This window comes from Pelobates fuscus, chromosome 1, assembly GCF_036172605.1.
Source record: "Pelobates fuscus isolate aPelFus1 chromosome 1, aPelFus1.pri, whole genome shotgun sequence".
Lineage (NCBI taxonomy): Eukaryota > Metazoa > Chordata > Amphibia > Anura > Pelobatidae > Pelobates > Pelobates fuscus.
This window is the reverse complement of record NC_086317.1, coordinates 202,282,954-202,300,453: the sequence shown is the minus strand read 5'-3', so window position 1 is coordinate 202,300,453 and position 17,500 is coordinate 202,282,954. Positions and strand designations below refer to the sequence as shown.

Genomic DNA, 17,500 nt, shown 5'->3' with positions numbered 1-17,500 from the left:
CATGGATTGGATTTGTTGTTCCAGCACATCCCACAGATGTTCAATCATAATGAGATCTGGGGAATTTGAAAGCCAAGGCAAAGCCTTGAACCCTTTGGTATGTTCCTCAAACCATTCTTTAACATTTTTTTACAGTCTGGCAGGATGCATTATCTTGCTGAAAGAGGTCACTGTCCTCAGGGAACACTGTTGCATTGATAAGGTGTATGTGGTCTGCAACAATCTCTAGGTAGGTGGTATGTGTCAAAGAAACATCCACAAGAATTTCCAGGAACCATGGTTCCTAGCAGAACATTGCCCATAGCATAAGATTGTCTCCGCCGTGCTGCCTTCTCTTCCCCGGGTAAACCACGCTTACAAACCCGATGATCCAACTGATCCAAAACATAACGTGATTCATCAAACCAGGACACCTTCTGCCATTGCTTCATGATCCAGTTCTGATGCTCATGTCCCCATCAAAGGCATTTTCAGCAGTTGACAGGGGACTTTCATGGGCATTCTGTGGTTGGTGACTACACAGCTCCATTGGCAGCAAACAGCGATGCACTGAATGTCCTGACTTAAAAAATAAAATAAAAAATATATATTTTTTTTTACGGCCAGCATGATGGCTTTTCAGCAGTTTGAGCTGCAGTAGCTCTCCTGTGTGATAAGAACAGACAAGCTAGCCTTAGCACCCCCCACGTTAGCCACCCATCACCCTGATGCCAGTTTACTGGTTTTACTTCTATGCACCACTTTTGATATATGATTCAGTGCGTACTGGGAACACCCCACAAGACTTGCCGTTTTGGAGTTGCTCTGACCCAGTTGTCTGGCCATCCCTATTTGGGCTTTTTTAAAAGCCACTCTGATCTTTTCGCTTGCCCATTTTTTCTCCTTCCAACACATGAAATCAGGACCTAACTGTTCACCTGCTGCCTTATATATCCCACCCATTGACAGGTGCCATTGTAATGATATAATCAGTTATTCATGTTGCCCATCAGTGGTTTTAACCCCTTAGCGCAATTGCGGTGTACCATGCTGCCCTGCTCAAATGCTGTTAGGGCGGCATGGTACGCCTTAACGGTTTCCAGCCGCCATACACTTACCTTTGTCCGCGATCCATGTCGATCCCGGTAGCTGGTGGGGACTTCAGTAATGCAATGTAAAAGGGGAAACTTATATATGTGATAGACGCATTACATGCAAAGCAAGATGGTTCAAGCCGTGATTTGTCATAAGTGCGATGATTATGGCTTACAGCTCATGAAAACCCCAAATCCACAATCTCAGTAAATTAGAATATTACATGCAATCAATAAAACAAGGCGTGTACATAGAACAATATCGGACCTCTGAAAAGTATAAGCATGCATATGAACTCAGTACTTTGTTTGGGCCCCTTTTGCAGCAATTACTGCCTCAATGCGGCGTGGCGTGGAAGCTATCAGCCTGTGGCACTGCTGAGGTGTTATGGAAGACCAGGATACTTCAATAGCGGCCTTCAGCTCTTCGCATTGTTCGGTCTCATGTCTCATCTTTCTCTTAGCAATGCCCTATAGATTCTCTATGGGGTTCAGGTCTGGCGAGTTTGCTGGCCAATCAAACACAGTAATTCCACGGTCATTGAACCAGGCTTTGTGTATGTGTTCAGCAACATCTTCTGAGTACAGTAATACCCCTCCATGTATAGGTGTGGCGAAAGCCACTTCGCCACTGAGGTTTAGAGTTGACTACTTGCCATCCTTTTACCCTGTCTAAGGCCCCTGTGATAAAACTTGGGTTTAAATCACTGTTCGTGCCTTTTTGGATTTTTATGCCCACAGTTCGAACTTTTGAAGTGGCACTTCAAACTCCCGAACAGTCGAAGTGGCCACCATTCGATATTCAAACACGTGGTGGTGGCCATATTGTTCACATGGACCAAAACCACGAATAGACCTTAGGGGGACTTAGCCATGAATGCCCTGGAACTATTTTTGGCATGAAATCTCCCGGTCAGTTCTCTAGCGGCACTTAGCCGCGATTCTATGGAACTGTTTTGGGCATGGGACCATGCCTAGGCAAAACTATGACTTCCATAAAATTTCTGAACCCCTTGATCTGGGTGATTTTTGGATATGTTGTTCACCCAGCTAGCATTTTTGCTTTTTATAAATGTTTTCCTTTTTTTTCTATATCTATGTGTGTATATATGTGTCTATATCTAGAGGTGTGTGTGTGTGTGTGTGTGTGTGTGTGTGTGTGTATATATGTGTATATATGTATATATATATATATATATGTATATATATATGTATATATATATATATATATATATATATATATATATATATATATATATATATAATTTTCACACTTTTATTTCCTATATATGTATAATATAATTAAAGCATTTTATAATATATTATACATATATATATGATTTCATTATAAGTGCTTTTTGAGATATGTGTATATATCTCAAAGTACACTTATAATGAAACCATATATGTATAATATATTCTAAAATGGCTTAATTATTATATGTTATACATATATATTTTTTTTCACTTTTTAGCATCCTGGGGGGCTGTCTGACAGCTCAGACAGTCCCCTGCTGGCAGCTCCTAGACTCCTATTGCGGCAATGTGATCATGGAAATCACATGGCACCGGGGTGGTCGGAGCTGCTGTTGGGGTCTCCGGCAGTCCACCGTGATCGCTGGTCCAGGTAAGTCCAGGGCTTCTATTTGCAGATGTCATACTAGGTATTTTTTATAATCCGTCCATGGTCATTAAGGGGGGGGGGGGGGGGAGATAGATATATAAATATATTTATATTAATATACATATATATATATATTATTCTAACTGTATTTTGATAATATATCAAAATACCCTTAGAATATATATGTGTATCTTGATATGTTATCAAAATACAGTTAGAATAAAATTTCATATATATATTTATTTCTAAATTATTATATATATATTTTTTTAACTTTTATTTTTACTTTCCCACCAGCAGGGGGACTGCTTGTCAGTTCAGGCAGTCCCCCTGTTGGCAGTACTGTGGACACCGATAGAGGGGGGGGGGGGACTCTCTGGGCTCAGTCCAGAGACTTCCTGCAAAGAAGTACGATCGCGGAGGAGCCTGACGATCTGTAAGTGCATGGGAGTGGGAGAGAGGGTAGGGGTTAATTTTATTCATCTCCGGTGGCCCCCGGCAGTCAGGGAGGTATTACAGCGATGCCTCAACATCTAATACCATTAGAGCTGCTGCAAGCGATCATGTTCACTTCCAGAGCTCTAATTACCCTATGAGGTATCGGGTCCGTCCGTGGTCCTTAAGGACCGTTTTTTGTGTATATACTTTCCTTGTTCCTGTATTTTGATATTATCAAAATACACTTAGAATGCAGTTATGTATGTATAATATATTAATGAGATGCTTTAATAAGTTATATAATATATATAGTGTGTATGTAATTTCAATAAAACCGTTTTTTGATATTTATAGATACCTTATTCACGATCCTACACTTTCATATGTTATGAAATAACATAAATATCCATGAAGAAAGGCACTTACTGGTCTTGTTGCAAGAACATGTGTCTTTATACGCCAAGATATGGTCACATCGACATTTCAGTCCGTACCTGGACTTTTAGCAGGGTTTTAGATATAGATATTTTTATGTAGATATCGAAACACACTTTTATTTTTTTGTGTGTATTATTTTAACATAGTTATGAAATTTTATTATAATTTGGGGGACCTGTCTGACAACCCAGGCAGGAAGTCTAGAGAATTTAATTTGCAAGCTCTATATTTCATCCTGTAACTTTCCAAAAAAACATAAAGGTTGTACTCGTGAGACTTCCTTAAACACAAATATAAGTGTTTTTTAAAACACTAAAACTTGTAATGATTGAAAGTGCAATTTTTGTGTGTGGGTTTGTCTAATGCCTCGTTTCCACTGAGCGGTTCGGGTTGGTATGGTCTGGTACGCTATTTTCAGTGTTTCCATTATGAAAGTGGCTTATACAACCAAACCGCACCATTCCTGGACCTCCTTCAGTTGTAGGTCCTTAGAAAATGGTATGGTTAAGGCGGAGCTACTGGTGTCACTACACAATCCATTGATTGGCAGACAGGAAAACATCAAGGAATGCTAGGAATTTGGTCTAAACCTTGCATGCGCCCTGGCGGTCCAACTTGCAGTGGAAATGCTCGCCTAAATAGGCTGGACCGTTCTAACCCTTCCGAACCATACTGCTCAGTGGAAACGAGACATTGGTGGCTATTAAAGACTGAACATACCTCATTTTGAATACTCTGCGTTGTCTACTTTTGCAAACGGCATGATGCCAATAATATTCATTCCTGTGCTACCATACAGTCTCAAAGGCAACATGGGCCCACCAAACCAATCTGGCAAACTTTAATGTGTTTTAATAAAAAAAAAAAAGGAAAACCCCTTATTTGACCATATAACTTTCCAAACTCAGTGAAACTGTACATTACAGTAATGTTGTGCTTGTGAGACATCATTGAACACCAACTGTGAATGTCGTGATACCGTTTAACTGCAATAAAATACACATACCATGCAGAACTTGAAAAATAAAAATTTCTTAATATCTAAAACTTTTACAAAATGTGTTAATTTTTTCCCGTGGAACTTTGTGACATAGTATAGCTACACTTTGGAACCCTCCCAAGAAAGTGTGATGTAGAGTAGCACAGCGGAAGCCTTTCAATGAGCAGAGTGTAATGTTCTCTTTTGCTGGCAAATTCTTTTTATATCTGGTTTAATTGTTGACAATTGTATTCGCATGTCTGCAGTTGCGTCAAGTCGATTTCGATACTTTGTTTTTGTTTCAGAGTAGAGCGCGAACCCAGCTTCACAGAAGTACGTGCTGGCGAATGGCAACTGAACTTTGATTGCCCGTTTGGACAATTCTGGGTATTCTTTGCGTAAATCACCCCAAAAAGCAATAAGAGAAACTTCTTTACATTTTTGGGTTAGTTGATTGAAGTTATATTGATCAGATTCCTAAAATCTACACCTGAAAAATTGGCTGGCTTGTCTTTTATGGATGTATTTCGAACCCAGTCATTACGGTTTTCATTCAAGAATGGAAAATACTGATTAAAGATGTGATTAAATGGCGAAGATGATCTACAATTTCATCTTCATGTTTAATTTCTAATTCTTCAAGAAAATCCTTAAGTGTTGGCAAAGAGTTTAAATTATTTTGCTCAACCGTTGAGGTCCAAAACGGCAGCTTACGAGACAGTGAAAATGTTTTATCTCTTGCATTAAAAATAAGTGTTTTTTCCTTGGAGTGATAAACATACGTCATTTAATTTTGGGAATATGTCTGCAAGATATGCTACTTTGGATAACCACAGAGTGTTTGTTAATCGATCAGTTTATCCATATTTTTGATCCTGGAAATATGCAAACAACTCTTGACGCAATTCAAATATTCTAACAAGGACTTTACCTCGTGATAGCCAACAGACTTCTGAATGCAAAAGCAGAGCAGACTGGTGGCTACCCATATCTTCACTTATAATTTTAAATAGTGACTGTAATCGTCTACTTTTTATAAAATTAATAATCTGGACCGATTCGTCTAGCACAGTTTTAAGTGAGATTGAAATATTTTTAGCTACCATGTCTGTGAGCAACACAGTGAGAACTGGTGCTGTTTTTTTGCTCCATTTCTTATGTGTCACAGTGCCTGCAACTTTCCCAACCATTGCTTTGGCACCATCACTGCACACATTACACATTTGTCCCAATTTATACTGTGTGTGTTCATGTACTTCTGGATACAGTTAAAGATGTTCTCACCAGTGGTAGGAGTTTTCAAAGTTTCACACAGAAGCAAGTCTGTTTAAAAAAATATTGGTCGATCCCTAATTTTGACAATTTTTTTTCCCCGTTTTTTTATTTTTTTTTAGAGCCGATACCGATAATCTGTGAGCTTTCAGCCCAATAGCCGATAACTTATACAGCTATTCTGTGCATTTTCATTTTTGGAAGAAAAAAAAAAAAAAACTTTCTACACAAATCTGCTCTTAAATGAATATGTTTATTGTTGACGTTTAGCTTTTTTTTTTTTTTTTTTGTAAATCCTTCTTTTTCATTGGTAAATAAAAATAAATACAGAAACATACTAGTCAGATTGCAGCAAAACAATGGTGAATAATATAACAAATTACAACAAATTAGACCACTTCTTCTTTTTTTTTTTTTAAATAAATATCAGTCAAAAGGTAACAAGAACAGCAATGTTAAATTGCACATAGCCACATCGCCCATACTTAGATTGCTATATTTGTTTTGTTGCCTAACTGCTTAGCATTAGTGTCAATTTAACGTTGTAAACACATGGTTTAATGCATATAATAAAGAAAATTACATTTAAAACAAAATAAATGTTGAGTAACCTAACCTTTCTAGCTGAGTAAAGGTAGCATAACTTATAAGGCTCCTGTCCTGGGTGTGCACTTCAGCAATAAAAATGAAAAATTACAGAACCAAATTATGTTGCATAATAAAATAAAAATAACAATTAGAGAGTACACATAGACAATATGATTAGTCATCAGACGGGTATTGTTCTTGGGTAGCAGAGGAAATGGTAGTGGGCATAGGGTAGGGTACACTACACACAGGACCAGTTCCTGGAGCAACCCAGATCATTCAGTTAGAGAATCCTCTACATGAGGCCCCAATAAAACACTGAACATGGCATCAATTTGGGCCCGTCATTCTTTTGAAGCATTTTCAGCACTCTCTCACACATGGAATGGCGGATGACGCACTTGAGTCGTTATGGCTAACCTCTAGGGTCACTTCCTCTATTGGGAGGAGGGTCTGAATAAGATTTGCTACAATCTCCCACTGATCAGCATTAGGGCAAGAATATCTATCCTCCATGTTCACCAGAATAGATGTTAAGAGCTTGCTTCTGTTCCAGCATTCTTTGTAGCATGTGGAGTGTGGAGTTCCACCGTGTTGGAACAGCCTGAATCAGGCTGTTTTGGGGCAGGCCAAAGTCTGACTGACTGCACCTCAGTCGGTGCTTGGCAATGAATGAATGGTGGAAATGACTTGCGCACTTCTTTAGCATGGCAATTATCGATCACAGCTCTCTGGCTTGACATACCATCATTTACCACATGTTGCAGGGTGTGTGCTATGCAGCTGAGATCTGACACTTCTGCACGCTTCATTCCTTTCACCATGTTTGCTCCGCTGTCTCGAAGCACAAGCCGCACTCTGGTGATGACGTAGACTGCATGCTCACTGCAACCGTCTTTCCAAATGTATGTTAAAACCACAATTGAGCCTTAATAGACAGTATTTCTTATACCGGTGTGATAGTCGTACCGACCTGTTACTTTTATGTACCAGTGAAGTTGTAATGTAAGTGCTTAAAGGGACACGCATACCTAGTGCACAAAAAAGCACATTCAACAAATGTCTGCAAGAAATCTGTGTCTCTGCTCCCTTTGTTCATGGCCATATGAAAACTATTCACCTGGCATGCAGGTCTTGGCATATGTTTCAGGTGTAATTCTTCCCCTGTGAACTGGTCAAATGTTTTTTTTTTAAATTCTTTATTTTTGCGTGCACAAAGTAAAAGCAGTTGCCTATGTATTTACAGTGCCCCAACAGCATATATACACAATATAATAATGAACTTCCAATTAGATAGGCAAGGCATGGGGGAAGAAAACAATGCACGTTTTTATATCATGACATTAAGACTATATTCAAACGTAAGTAGTTGTGGATTAAGAAGTAAGAATGGACCTCAAAGGACATTTTGTTAGCATTGAGCGGAGACTACACATTTTAGATTCTATATAGAGTAGGAGACTTGTCAGTTACGGCTAAGCCTGAAGAATCAATAGGCCACTCCGTACAAGATAATCAGTGTATAGTAGCCCGATATATCCCCAGATTAGTTGAGGACCTCCTTGAGGGCAGCCATAGAATCTGCGGGCCTCGTGAGTGTCAAGAGCACATCATCCGCATAAGCCGCTACCACAAAGTCCCGCCCCCCCGCCTTGACTCCATATATGAGGGGTGCCAGAACAAACAATAGGGGTGGCAGAGGGCAACCCTGTGTAGTGCCAATATGTAGTTGAAAAGGTGCTTGAGGGTGCCAGTGATCTGCACTTATGCCTGTACATTGCTGTACATGGCCTTCACCACTACAATATATATTCGTTCGGAAAACCTAAGTGTGTCAGTAGGGTAAATAGGTATGGCCACTTGACTCTATCAAATGCCTTTTTGGCTTCTATTGAGACAACCAGTGTTGGCATAATAGTGACTACTTGTTTTCATATGAGGTTGATGTTTCTGCACGTGTTTTTGAAAAGTTGCCTCCCCGCTATGAATCCTACTTGATCTGCGTCTATTAAGAACTTTAAATATGGAATGAGTCTGTCTGCCTGAATCTTGGCTAATAGCTTCATGTCATAGTTTATCAATGATATAGGCCTGTAACTCCCAGGTAGCAGAGGGTCTTTGTGTGGTTTGGGTAGCAATACTAAAGTAGCCAAGGACATGTCGTCACCTGGCACCCCAGTCCCCCTAAAGTCGTTAAAGAGTTTGTGTAATTGGGGTGTTAGAACTTCACGGAATGTCTTATACTAGGTCCAGTCTAACCCGTCGGGTCCAGGAGCTTTATTTCCTTTCAGACCGGTTATTGCCCTGTCGATCTCCTCCGAGATTTCAGCTGCCAGGTGTATTGTAGCCTCATGTGGTAGCTTGGGTAATCGTAAGTAAAAGCTCTGAGTTTGCTCGCCTCCTCTGTTCCCCGTGTTCCTGTCACCCAGAGAGTGATTGATGGTAATTTATAGAAGTCCGTGAAGACCTCTGATGTCGTGGGGGTTGGTTTTTATGGACCTTCATTATGTCTTATGGACGTAATGTGCGAGTCTGTCGGGGCTTAAGAGTCCTGACCAGCAGCGTGTCCATCGTATTCCCTTTTTCATAAAAAGTCCTTTTGGACCAAGTCATGGCCCGGGCTGTATCATCTAGAAGCAATTCCCTTATAGCATGTCTCCCGTCTTCCACCCGCCGCAGGCCTGTTAGGGCGTGATTGATGTCGCTGTTGTAATGTTTTGAGTTCTGATAGTCTTTCTAGTTTTTGCGTTCATTTTTTTCCACATGGTAGCTAGGCAAATAAGGGATCCCCTCATAACTGTCTTATGGGCTGCCCAAATGGTGCTCACTTGTTGGTCTGGGGTGGAATTAGTGTCAAAGTGACGTGTTAAGTCTCTACTTCCATAAGGACGCTAAGCAGAGATTCCTCAGGGTAACAGTAATTTCAGCGTGGTCAGACCACGTAATGGATCTCATGGTGCGTGAGAGACTGTCGTTGGCTAAAAAGAGATCTATCCTAGTAGTAGGTGTTATCTACGTCGCTCGGATTATGTGCTCTCCAGACATCCACGAGGCCCGTGCCCCTCATAAAGCGATACAGTAATTTGTTCTGTTTCTCTCCTCCCCTCGACTGTCTCTGATCGATGGACCCCCGCTATGCACGCTTCTGTCCACTGCAGGGCTCGGCGTTGCGTTAAAGTCACCGCCCGCTAACATCATGCCGTGCGGCAGTGCCCGTACTTTAGATTGTAAGGCGTCCCAAAACCCAGGGTCTGGCTGGTTGGGGGCATATACATTAATCAGATGGATTGTATGAGAATACAGGGTCCGAGTTACGATAATGCCGCTCGTCATCTGTCAGTCGATTTGATTTTCATTGGGCAAATGTTCCTAATCAGAATCGCCACCCCGCTGCTTTTTTGGTGTGCGTGAGCCACTGTGAAGGTTTGGTCCCTTAATTTAAACTTGACATGTTTAGGTAAATGCGTTTCTTGTATGAAAGCAATATCGGACTTCATTCTTTTTAATTTACGGAACATAAGGAATAGCTTAGGAAAGACAGAAATAGGGAGAAAAGGAAAGGTACGATCAAATTGCACCGGTAAATATAGATAAGCCATGCCCTTTAAATGCTGTATTGCTCAGGTACAGCATTAGAGATTGGCTATTTAGTGATACATCTACTAGTGCAACAATGTCTACACCAAAAAAATTACTAGTGGCAAATGGTTACCACAAAACTATACCAGCTCGCAAAACAGGTAGGGAACTCTAACCCGGTCAATTACCGGTATTAGTGTGGGTGTACGATACCAGTTGTCGGTCTTAGTGGCCTCGAGTTCCAGCCTCCTGCCATTCCAGTGGTAAGGGAAGCAGCTCTTCAGACTGCATATAGCGTTGGCAATGTCTTCCACTGCTAGCTCGGTCTCCGCCATGCGAGCTGTGAATCTGTTAACCTAGGCCTCATTGTGTGCTCTGGTAGTGCCTTTGAGGCACTCTTCCAGGCGTCTGGTCCTCTCCCCCAGGGCGTGGATCTCGGCCTGTAGGACAGCTGTGGATTTGATAATTTCACCCGCAAGTTTAGCCAGTGTTTGTGTGGTGTCCCCCAGATAAGGCTCATCAGTGACCGCCGCACGTGGCGAGATCGGTGTCAGGCCGAGGCCCAGTCCGGCGCTATCTTGGTCTTCTGTCGGCCCAGACTTATGTGCGGCGAACACCTCCAGAACTGTGATCCTGGGTTCATCACATTTCTTAAGATGCTTTTTAGGGTTCCTTTTTTCCATCTTGTGGTTGGTATCACTCAGTATTTTCTGCTAAAGTATGCTGTATACAGCGTCTTAGGGGCGGAGCACTACACCGTTGCGTCCAGCTCTCTCCTCTGCTAGGCCATTGCCCCCGTGATATGAGTAATATTATATTGGAGACTGCCCTGACCCAATCTGTATAATTATTTTGTTACTTAAAGGGACACTCCACTGCCAAATGCAAAATAAATAAAAATCAGTTTAGTAGATATACTCAAAAATAAAACTATATAACCTGAAAGTTTTTATGAAGGGCTTTATATAAAATCTCACATAATTGCAGAGTTACTCACTAAAGTGAGAATTAAAATGCAATTTCAAATTTAAGGTCAGAGTAGCTGAAATGTAAAAATTCTCAGTCAGCTATGTTTTCAGTTGAGCTACCCTTGTCTTAAATATTAAATTGACTTTAAATTCACTTTGAATATTCACTTTAGTTAATAAAACAGAAAATACTGAGGATCTCATGTTCAAATAATAGAAATATGCATTTGTGTCTATGGGAACTGCAGGAGAAATGTTTGTTTTGTTTTACCTTGGTCTTCATCTTGTTCATGAGGTATTTTTTCCCCTCTTTTCTCTAGCATTAAAGTACACGGCATAATATACCCAGTTTGATTGTCATTGTTTTATTGTTAATGGACACATAGGTCTTCTATTTTTATTTTTATTTTTTAAATAAAAGATTGCGTACTTACTTTATCAGTCATACATAGACTGTTCCTTGACAACAATCTGTCATGTAGTATTTTATATTTTTAAGGTAATTTCTCCCATATTCAGGTTTCTTCCTTTCCTTTGTAACTGTAGACTTGCATACACTTTTCACTAGATGTTAATCCTTTAGAATGGTATCTGAACCAAACACAGAAGCCATCCAAGTGTACAACTGTGTTCTTGGAAAGGTCTAATACTAGTGAAGGCCTTTAAAACCGTAGCATTAGGAACACTGTTATGGATTCCCAATGATAGTGTCCCTTGAATAAGTTTTGCATGTCTTTATTGCCCTTGCTCAGTAAGTCTCAGCAAGTCTCCAACTGGTGGTATTAATCAATTCAACTTAACCATCTTTGTGCAGATATCCATGGTGTCAGACCAGCATATTTCAATTTATAATTCCTCAGCTTTGAATGTGTGCTTGCCCCTCTGTATGCCTAAAATAATGACGTTATCCTCACATTCCATCCCTCACAGTGCTGGTCTCGCTGGTCTGCTCCATGCGAAGATGCTCATTACACATTATCAGCCAATTCAATACTTATCCACAGAAAATATTCAGAATTGCACCAATTAGCATATTTTTAATAGACTTGTATTCTACCAGTGCATCTCTATTGGAAGCGTTCAGCATCTTCATGTTGAGCACTAAAGTTGTTTTTAGAGAGAAATTTAATTATGGACCTCTGCCAGGAAAAGCAGTTATTACTGAGGAACGGGTGCAAGGACACCACCAAAACTACTACATTACAGGAACACTATAGTCACCTAAATGACTTTAGCTAAATAAAGCCGTTTTAGTGTATAGATCATTCCCCTGCAATTTCACTGCTCAATTCACTGTCATTTAGGAGTTAAATCACTTTGTTTCTGTTTATGCAGACCTAGCCACACCTCCCCTGGCTATGATTGACAGAGCCTGCATGAAAAAAAAAACTGGTTTCACTTTCAAACAGATGTAATTTACCTTAAATAATTGTATCTCACTCTCTAAATTGAACTTTAATCACACACACAAGGCTCTTGCAGGGTCTAGCAAGCTATTAACATAGCAGGGGATAAGAACATCTTAATTAAACAGAACTTGCAATAAAAGCCTAAATAGGGCTCTCTTTACAGGAAGTGTTTATGGAAGGCTGTGCAAGTCACATGCAGGGAGGTGTGACTAGGGTTCATAAACAAAGGGATTTAACTCCTAAATGGCAGAGGATTGAGCAGTGAGGCTGCAGGGGAATGTTCTATACACCAAAACTGCTTCATTAAGCTAAAGTTGTTCAGGTGACTATAGTGTCCCTTAAAGCTATTCTAGTGGTACTGATGCTTAGTGTCCCTTTTAACCGTGGGAAGATATACGGTGCAACTTTTAAGAACTCTGCAATAATGTTGGCATATGGGCAAATTATGCTTTTAACTTTTCAGTATGGGTTACGAAAACATTGTCATCAATCCACTTGTACTGCTTGTAGCAAGGATCTAGCAGTTGCGAAAGTATACATTGTGTGTGTGAACCTGTACATTATCAACATGAAGTTTTGCTGGTACAATGCATAGATTGTGTTGCTGCTGATCCATTTTCCACTTCACACTCATATGCAGTAGAAGTTCCTTCTTCCTGTGTTTTATACTAGTGTGCCATTATCTGTTATAAAAAAGATTTATGCCTCCAAGCTGCATCTAATTTATCTATTTTCTTTCCAGCAGAGGAGGGGGACCCTCAAACCATGCCGCCAGCACCCCCCACTCCTCCCACTAAGAGGAAAAGCAAGTTTTCTGGGATTGGGAAATTTTTCAAGCCTTGGAAATGGCGGAAAAGAAAGACTAGTGATACTTTCCGAGAGACCTCAGAGGGTGAGACACAAAATTTGCAGATTGAGTGGATCACACTGGCAAAGCTGTCAAAGTACAAAATTGATGTTTACACTTGAAAGGCATAATTGGATGCGCAACACTGTCAACTATCCCTGCTGAATATGTTCCAATGGCCCTCATCTTTGCCATCATTTACTATCCCGTATGTCTTTTTTGATTTCCAAAATGTCTTGCTTGCAGTTGTCTCTCCCTTCTCTATCTTTTCCAAAACTGCCCTTTTTTTTTCCCTCCCACAGTCCATCATATATATTTCTTTCTTTCTTTTGCCATTCCTTTTCCAAATGTAATCTTACTGTCTTGTCATTTTTCCTTTTCTCTTGTCTGTATGATAGAATGATACGAGAACAGTCAGTAATTCAAAGTGATTTTAAGATTTAAGGCCAAAATAGCTGAAAATTAGAGAAGAAATTAAAACAAACCCAAAATAATCAAGCTTTTACTTTTCTCGATAAAACAAATACACTACAGGCTTAAAGCTTGATGTAGTGGTTTGGGTGTATATAGCCTTTTAGTATGTTCCTGCAGGCTTTTCAGTGCAAATGCTACCTTTTCAATGTGTTTACATTGCTTCTTAGGGACATCTCCAGTGGTAGTCAGTCTGGCGCCACTAGAGATGCTTCCTAATCCAGTGTTTCACAGTGTGCAGCATCTACGTTCTCTGTATCCACCCGCTACATGGAGTCGCTAAAAATTCCCTACAGAGATGCATGGCTTCAATGCATCTCTGAGGAGATGCTTATTGGTGCTGTACAAGCGCAATAGCCTCCCACTGCTTTCCTATGGGAACACATTGTATTGGCTGAGATAATCAAGATTTATCTCAGCCATGCAGGTGAAGCCTGCCGCGGCGAGACTGTCTATGGTCACCTAAACAGCCACTCAAGGATTATAGTGTCAGGAATACATGTTTGTATTCCAGACACTGTAGTGTTTCTTTAACCCATATCTGTATCTAACATGTGAGACAAACTTTTTATTTTTTTACATTTATTTTTTTATTTATTTATTACCAAAGTCACTATACTACAGTGGCAGTCCAATAAGTAGATGTTGCTGTAGCAAATGTGTGACCGGTTTTCATCAATTGGATATAGACTGCCTTGTATGCCATTAAAGGAACACTAAATACCAACTTAAGCTGATATGAGTTGTTATGGGGCAGGAGTGTTCCAGTTAGGTTTAGCAGACCACCCACTTACCCAACTACCTAGTTATTTGATATACACATTTACACTTGACATGCTACAAACACGATGATGCGTACACAGTCATTGTATTGGTTTTATTGTAATGTTATCTGGTACTTTTTTAGCTACCAGAAATGAAAGTGCTCATGTAATTCTAACCCCTGGTTATGAGAAGATGGTTATCCTGATCCATTTCCCCCTCTCACCTTATTTAGAGAGGAATGCTTTCGTTTGGCCTCCTAAAATGTTTTGATTGTGAGAATATGCATTTTAACTTTTGAAATTAAAATTTTTCTTCAGTCTTAGAACGGAAGATCTCTATGCGGAAACCTCGAGAGGAGCTGGTGAAGAGAGGGGTATTGATTGAGGTGCCCGAGGAAGGTAAGTGCCACATCCCTGCAGTTTTACATATACAGTCTGGTCCATAAATATAGGGATATCGACACAATTCTAATCCTTTTGGCTCTATACACCACCACAATGGATTTGAATTGAAATGAACAAGATGTGCTTTAACTGCAGACTTTCAGCTTTAATTTGAGGGTATTTACATCCAAATCAGGTGAACAGTGTAGGAATTACAACAGTTTGTATATAGAGTTTGTTTCATTTCAAGCCATTGTGTTGGTGTATAGAGCCAAAAAGATTAGAATTGTGTCAATGTCCCAATATTTATGGACCTGACTGTAATATACCCATTATTCTATGCCGTTGATATTTTTATTTTGTTTTGCCTAATTTCCCAGATGTTCCAGTAATCTCCGATTCCCCTACTTTAAGAAATGGGCATACAAATGTGGTGCCTGCAGAGCCTCAGAAAGATGAGGTTGTGTTGAAAAGAAATGGTGAACCAGGTAAAGTTACACAGTAACATAGAATGTGACTGCAGATAAGAACCATTTGGCCCATCTAGTCTGCCCAATTTTCTAAATATTTTTGTTAGTCCCTGACCTTACCTTATGTCTACCCCACGCATGCTTAAGCTTCTTTACCGTGTTAACCTCTACCACTTCAGCTGGAAGGCTATTCCATGCATTTACTATCCTCTCAGTAATACTTCCTGATATTATTTTGAAACCTTTGCTCCTCTAATATACATATAGCCTCCTCCTTTACTGTGATTCCCTTTATGTATTTTAATGTTTTTTTTTTTTTTTATTCTTTATTTTGGTTGTGCAAATGATCACAAGGTATTTTAATGTTTCTATCATATACCCCCGTCTCTTTTCTCCAAGCTATACATACATGTTAAGATCCTTTAACCTTTCTTGGCAAGTTTTTCCCTGCAGTCCATGAACCAGTTTTGTAGCTCTTCTCTGAACTCTCTCCAAAGTCTTAATATCCTTCTGGAGATATGGTCTCCAGTACTGCGTACAATGGTGCGGCCTCTTTCTACTGCCAAAACCTCTCCCGATACAACCAGGCAATCTTCTAGCATTTCCTGCTGCTCTATTACATTGTCTGCCTACCTTTAAGTAATTTAAATAATTACCCTTAAATCCATTACCTCAGAGGTTAGGACTGTGTCAAATATTCTATACTCTGCCCCAGGGTTTTTATGCCCAAGATGCATTCTTGCACTAATCCATATTAAATGTCAGTTGCCACAGCTTTTTAAAAAAAATCTCTAGTTTACCTAAATTTGCCATATGTTTATCCATCCTGGAACATCAACCTTATTCTTTGTATCATCAGCAAAAATACATAACCTATCAATACCTTCTGCAATATCACTAATAAAAATATTGAGAGAATGGGTCAGTACAGCTTATAAGTTTTAATGAAACCTAGTACACAGGTGCACTATGGCAGAGCTCAGTTTGTAGGGTTTTGAGATATGCTCCATTGCTTCCCTAATATTCTAATTCTGTATACTTAGAATCTGCAGTGCATCGTCCCACATCTGAAGTGAATCCTGTGAAGGATGTCTTCAAAGAGCCCACAAAACAACCACTTCTACCCCCAAAAAGACCACTATCCACTTCTAGCTCCATCACCCAGGAGGTTCATAAAGAACAAAATGTTGATTCTTCACCTACCATTTCTCGGACAGCAAATTCTGCTCCATCTCCTGCACCAAGGACCAAGCTCCCACCCCCAGTAGCACACAAACAACCCCCGATCCCTCCTCCCAAACCTCAAAATCGCAACAGTAACCCATTGATGGGTAAGTAATGGTGAATATTGAATATCTGTGTGCATTGAGTATTTCTTTGCAGAGCTCCCACAACAAGTCGGTACACACATCCCTCCAGAGAGTCAGTGTAACACTTTTTAAATGTATTTATTTTTGTTTCCTTGTAGCGGAGCTGTCAATGGCAGTCGGAGGGAGTACACTTACACCTGCTGGCTCAAGACCTTCTCCTCCTCTTCCCAACAAGCGAGGATTTATGCCACATGTAGACAATGTGGTCAACAAGGAGAAGACTGCGCGTCCTGCTTCACTTCCTCCACTTACTGTAAAGGAAGTCCCAGCACCACCGCCACCTCCTCCATCTCCACCACTTCCATTTCACAGTCCACCTTCTCCTACTCAGGATGCACCCTTTGCGCAACCTATTGCCAGTACACAAGAGGAAAAAGAACAAATCCCCAACGTCCCCTTACTGCCTCTTCACATTCGAATTCAGCAGGCTTTGAGCAGCCCTCAACCAATATCCACCTTGGACAATAGTCAACGGGCACATTCCCTTCTCTTTGTGGCCAATGATGGGGGCACTGGTGAAGAGAAACAAAGAGTGAGGTCCCTGCCTGTTACTATTGAACTTCTCAAAGTGTGAGTTTAACTTTTCTCTCCATCATGACTTGTATACTATTTTATTAGACTTATTTTTCTCATGAGGAGTGCAAAGTAGTTCCCTCTCGACTTGAGAGAGTGAACCATTTCAGAAAATAATTTCAGTCCCTCGTAGTGCTATCTGTAAAAGCACCAGACTGCTAAAACTCTTTTTAAATTTTTTGAGTGAGACTTGGGAACTTGAGGTTTTTTGGGTTTTTTTTCGCGTATTGAATATATATTCCTAGGGTCTGAC

General features: G+C 40.2%; 1 protein-coding gene across 7 annotated transcripts in view; it reads left to right on the top strand.

The window, feature by feature from the left end:
* Positions 1-17,500, top strand: part of PHACTR4 (phosphatase and actin regulator 4) — a 73,589-nt gene that overhangs the window by 26,137 nt on the left and 29,952 nt on the right. For 5 of the 7 annotated variants that reach the window (XM_063453644.1, XM_063453698.1, XM_063453689.1 and 2 more), the window contains 5 exons: positions 13,111-13,260; positions 14,769-14,849; positions 15,215-15,322; positions 16,348-16,635; positions 16,773-17,244. In XM_063453644.1, coding sequence (XP_063309714.1) covers positions 13,111-13,260; positions 14,769-14,849; positions 15,215-15,322; positions 16,348-16,635; positions 16,773-17,244 — 1,099 coding nt within the window. The remainder of the gene's footprint in view (positions 1-13,110; positions 13,261-14,768; positions 14,850-15,214; positions 15,323-16,347; positions 16,636-16,772; positions 17,245-17,500) is intronic. The other 2 variants (XM_063453652.1, XM_063453672.1) reach the window with 1 other exon arrangement.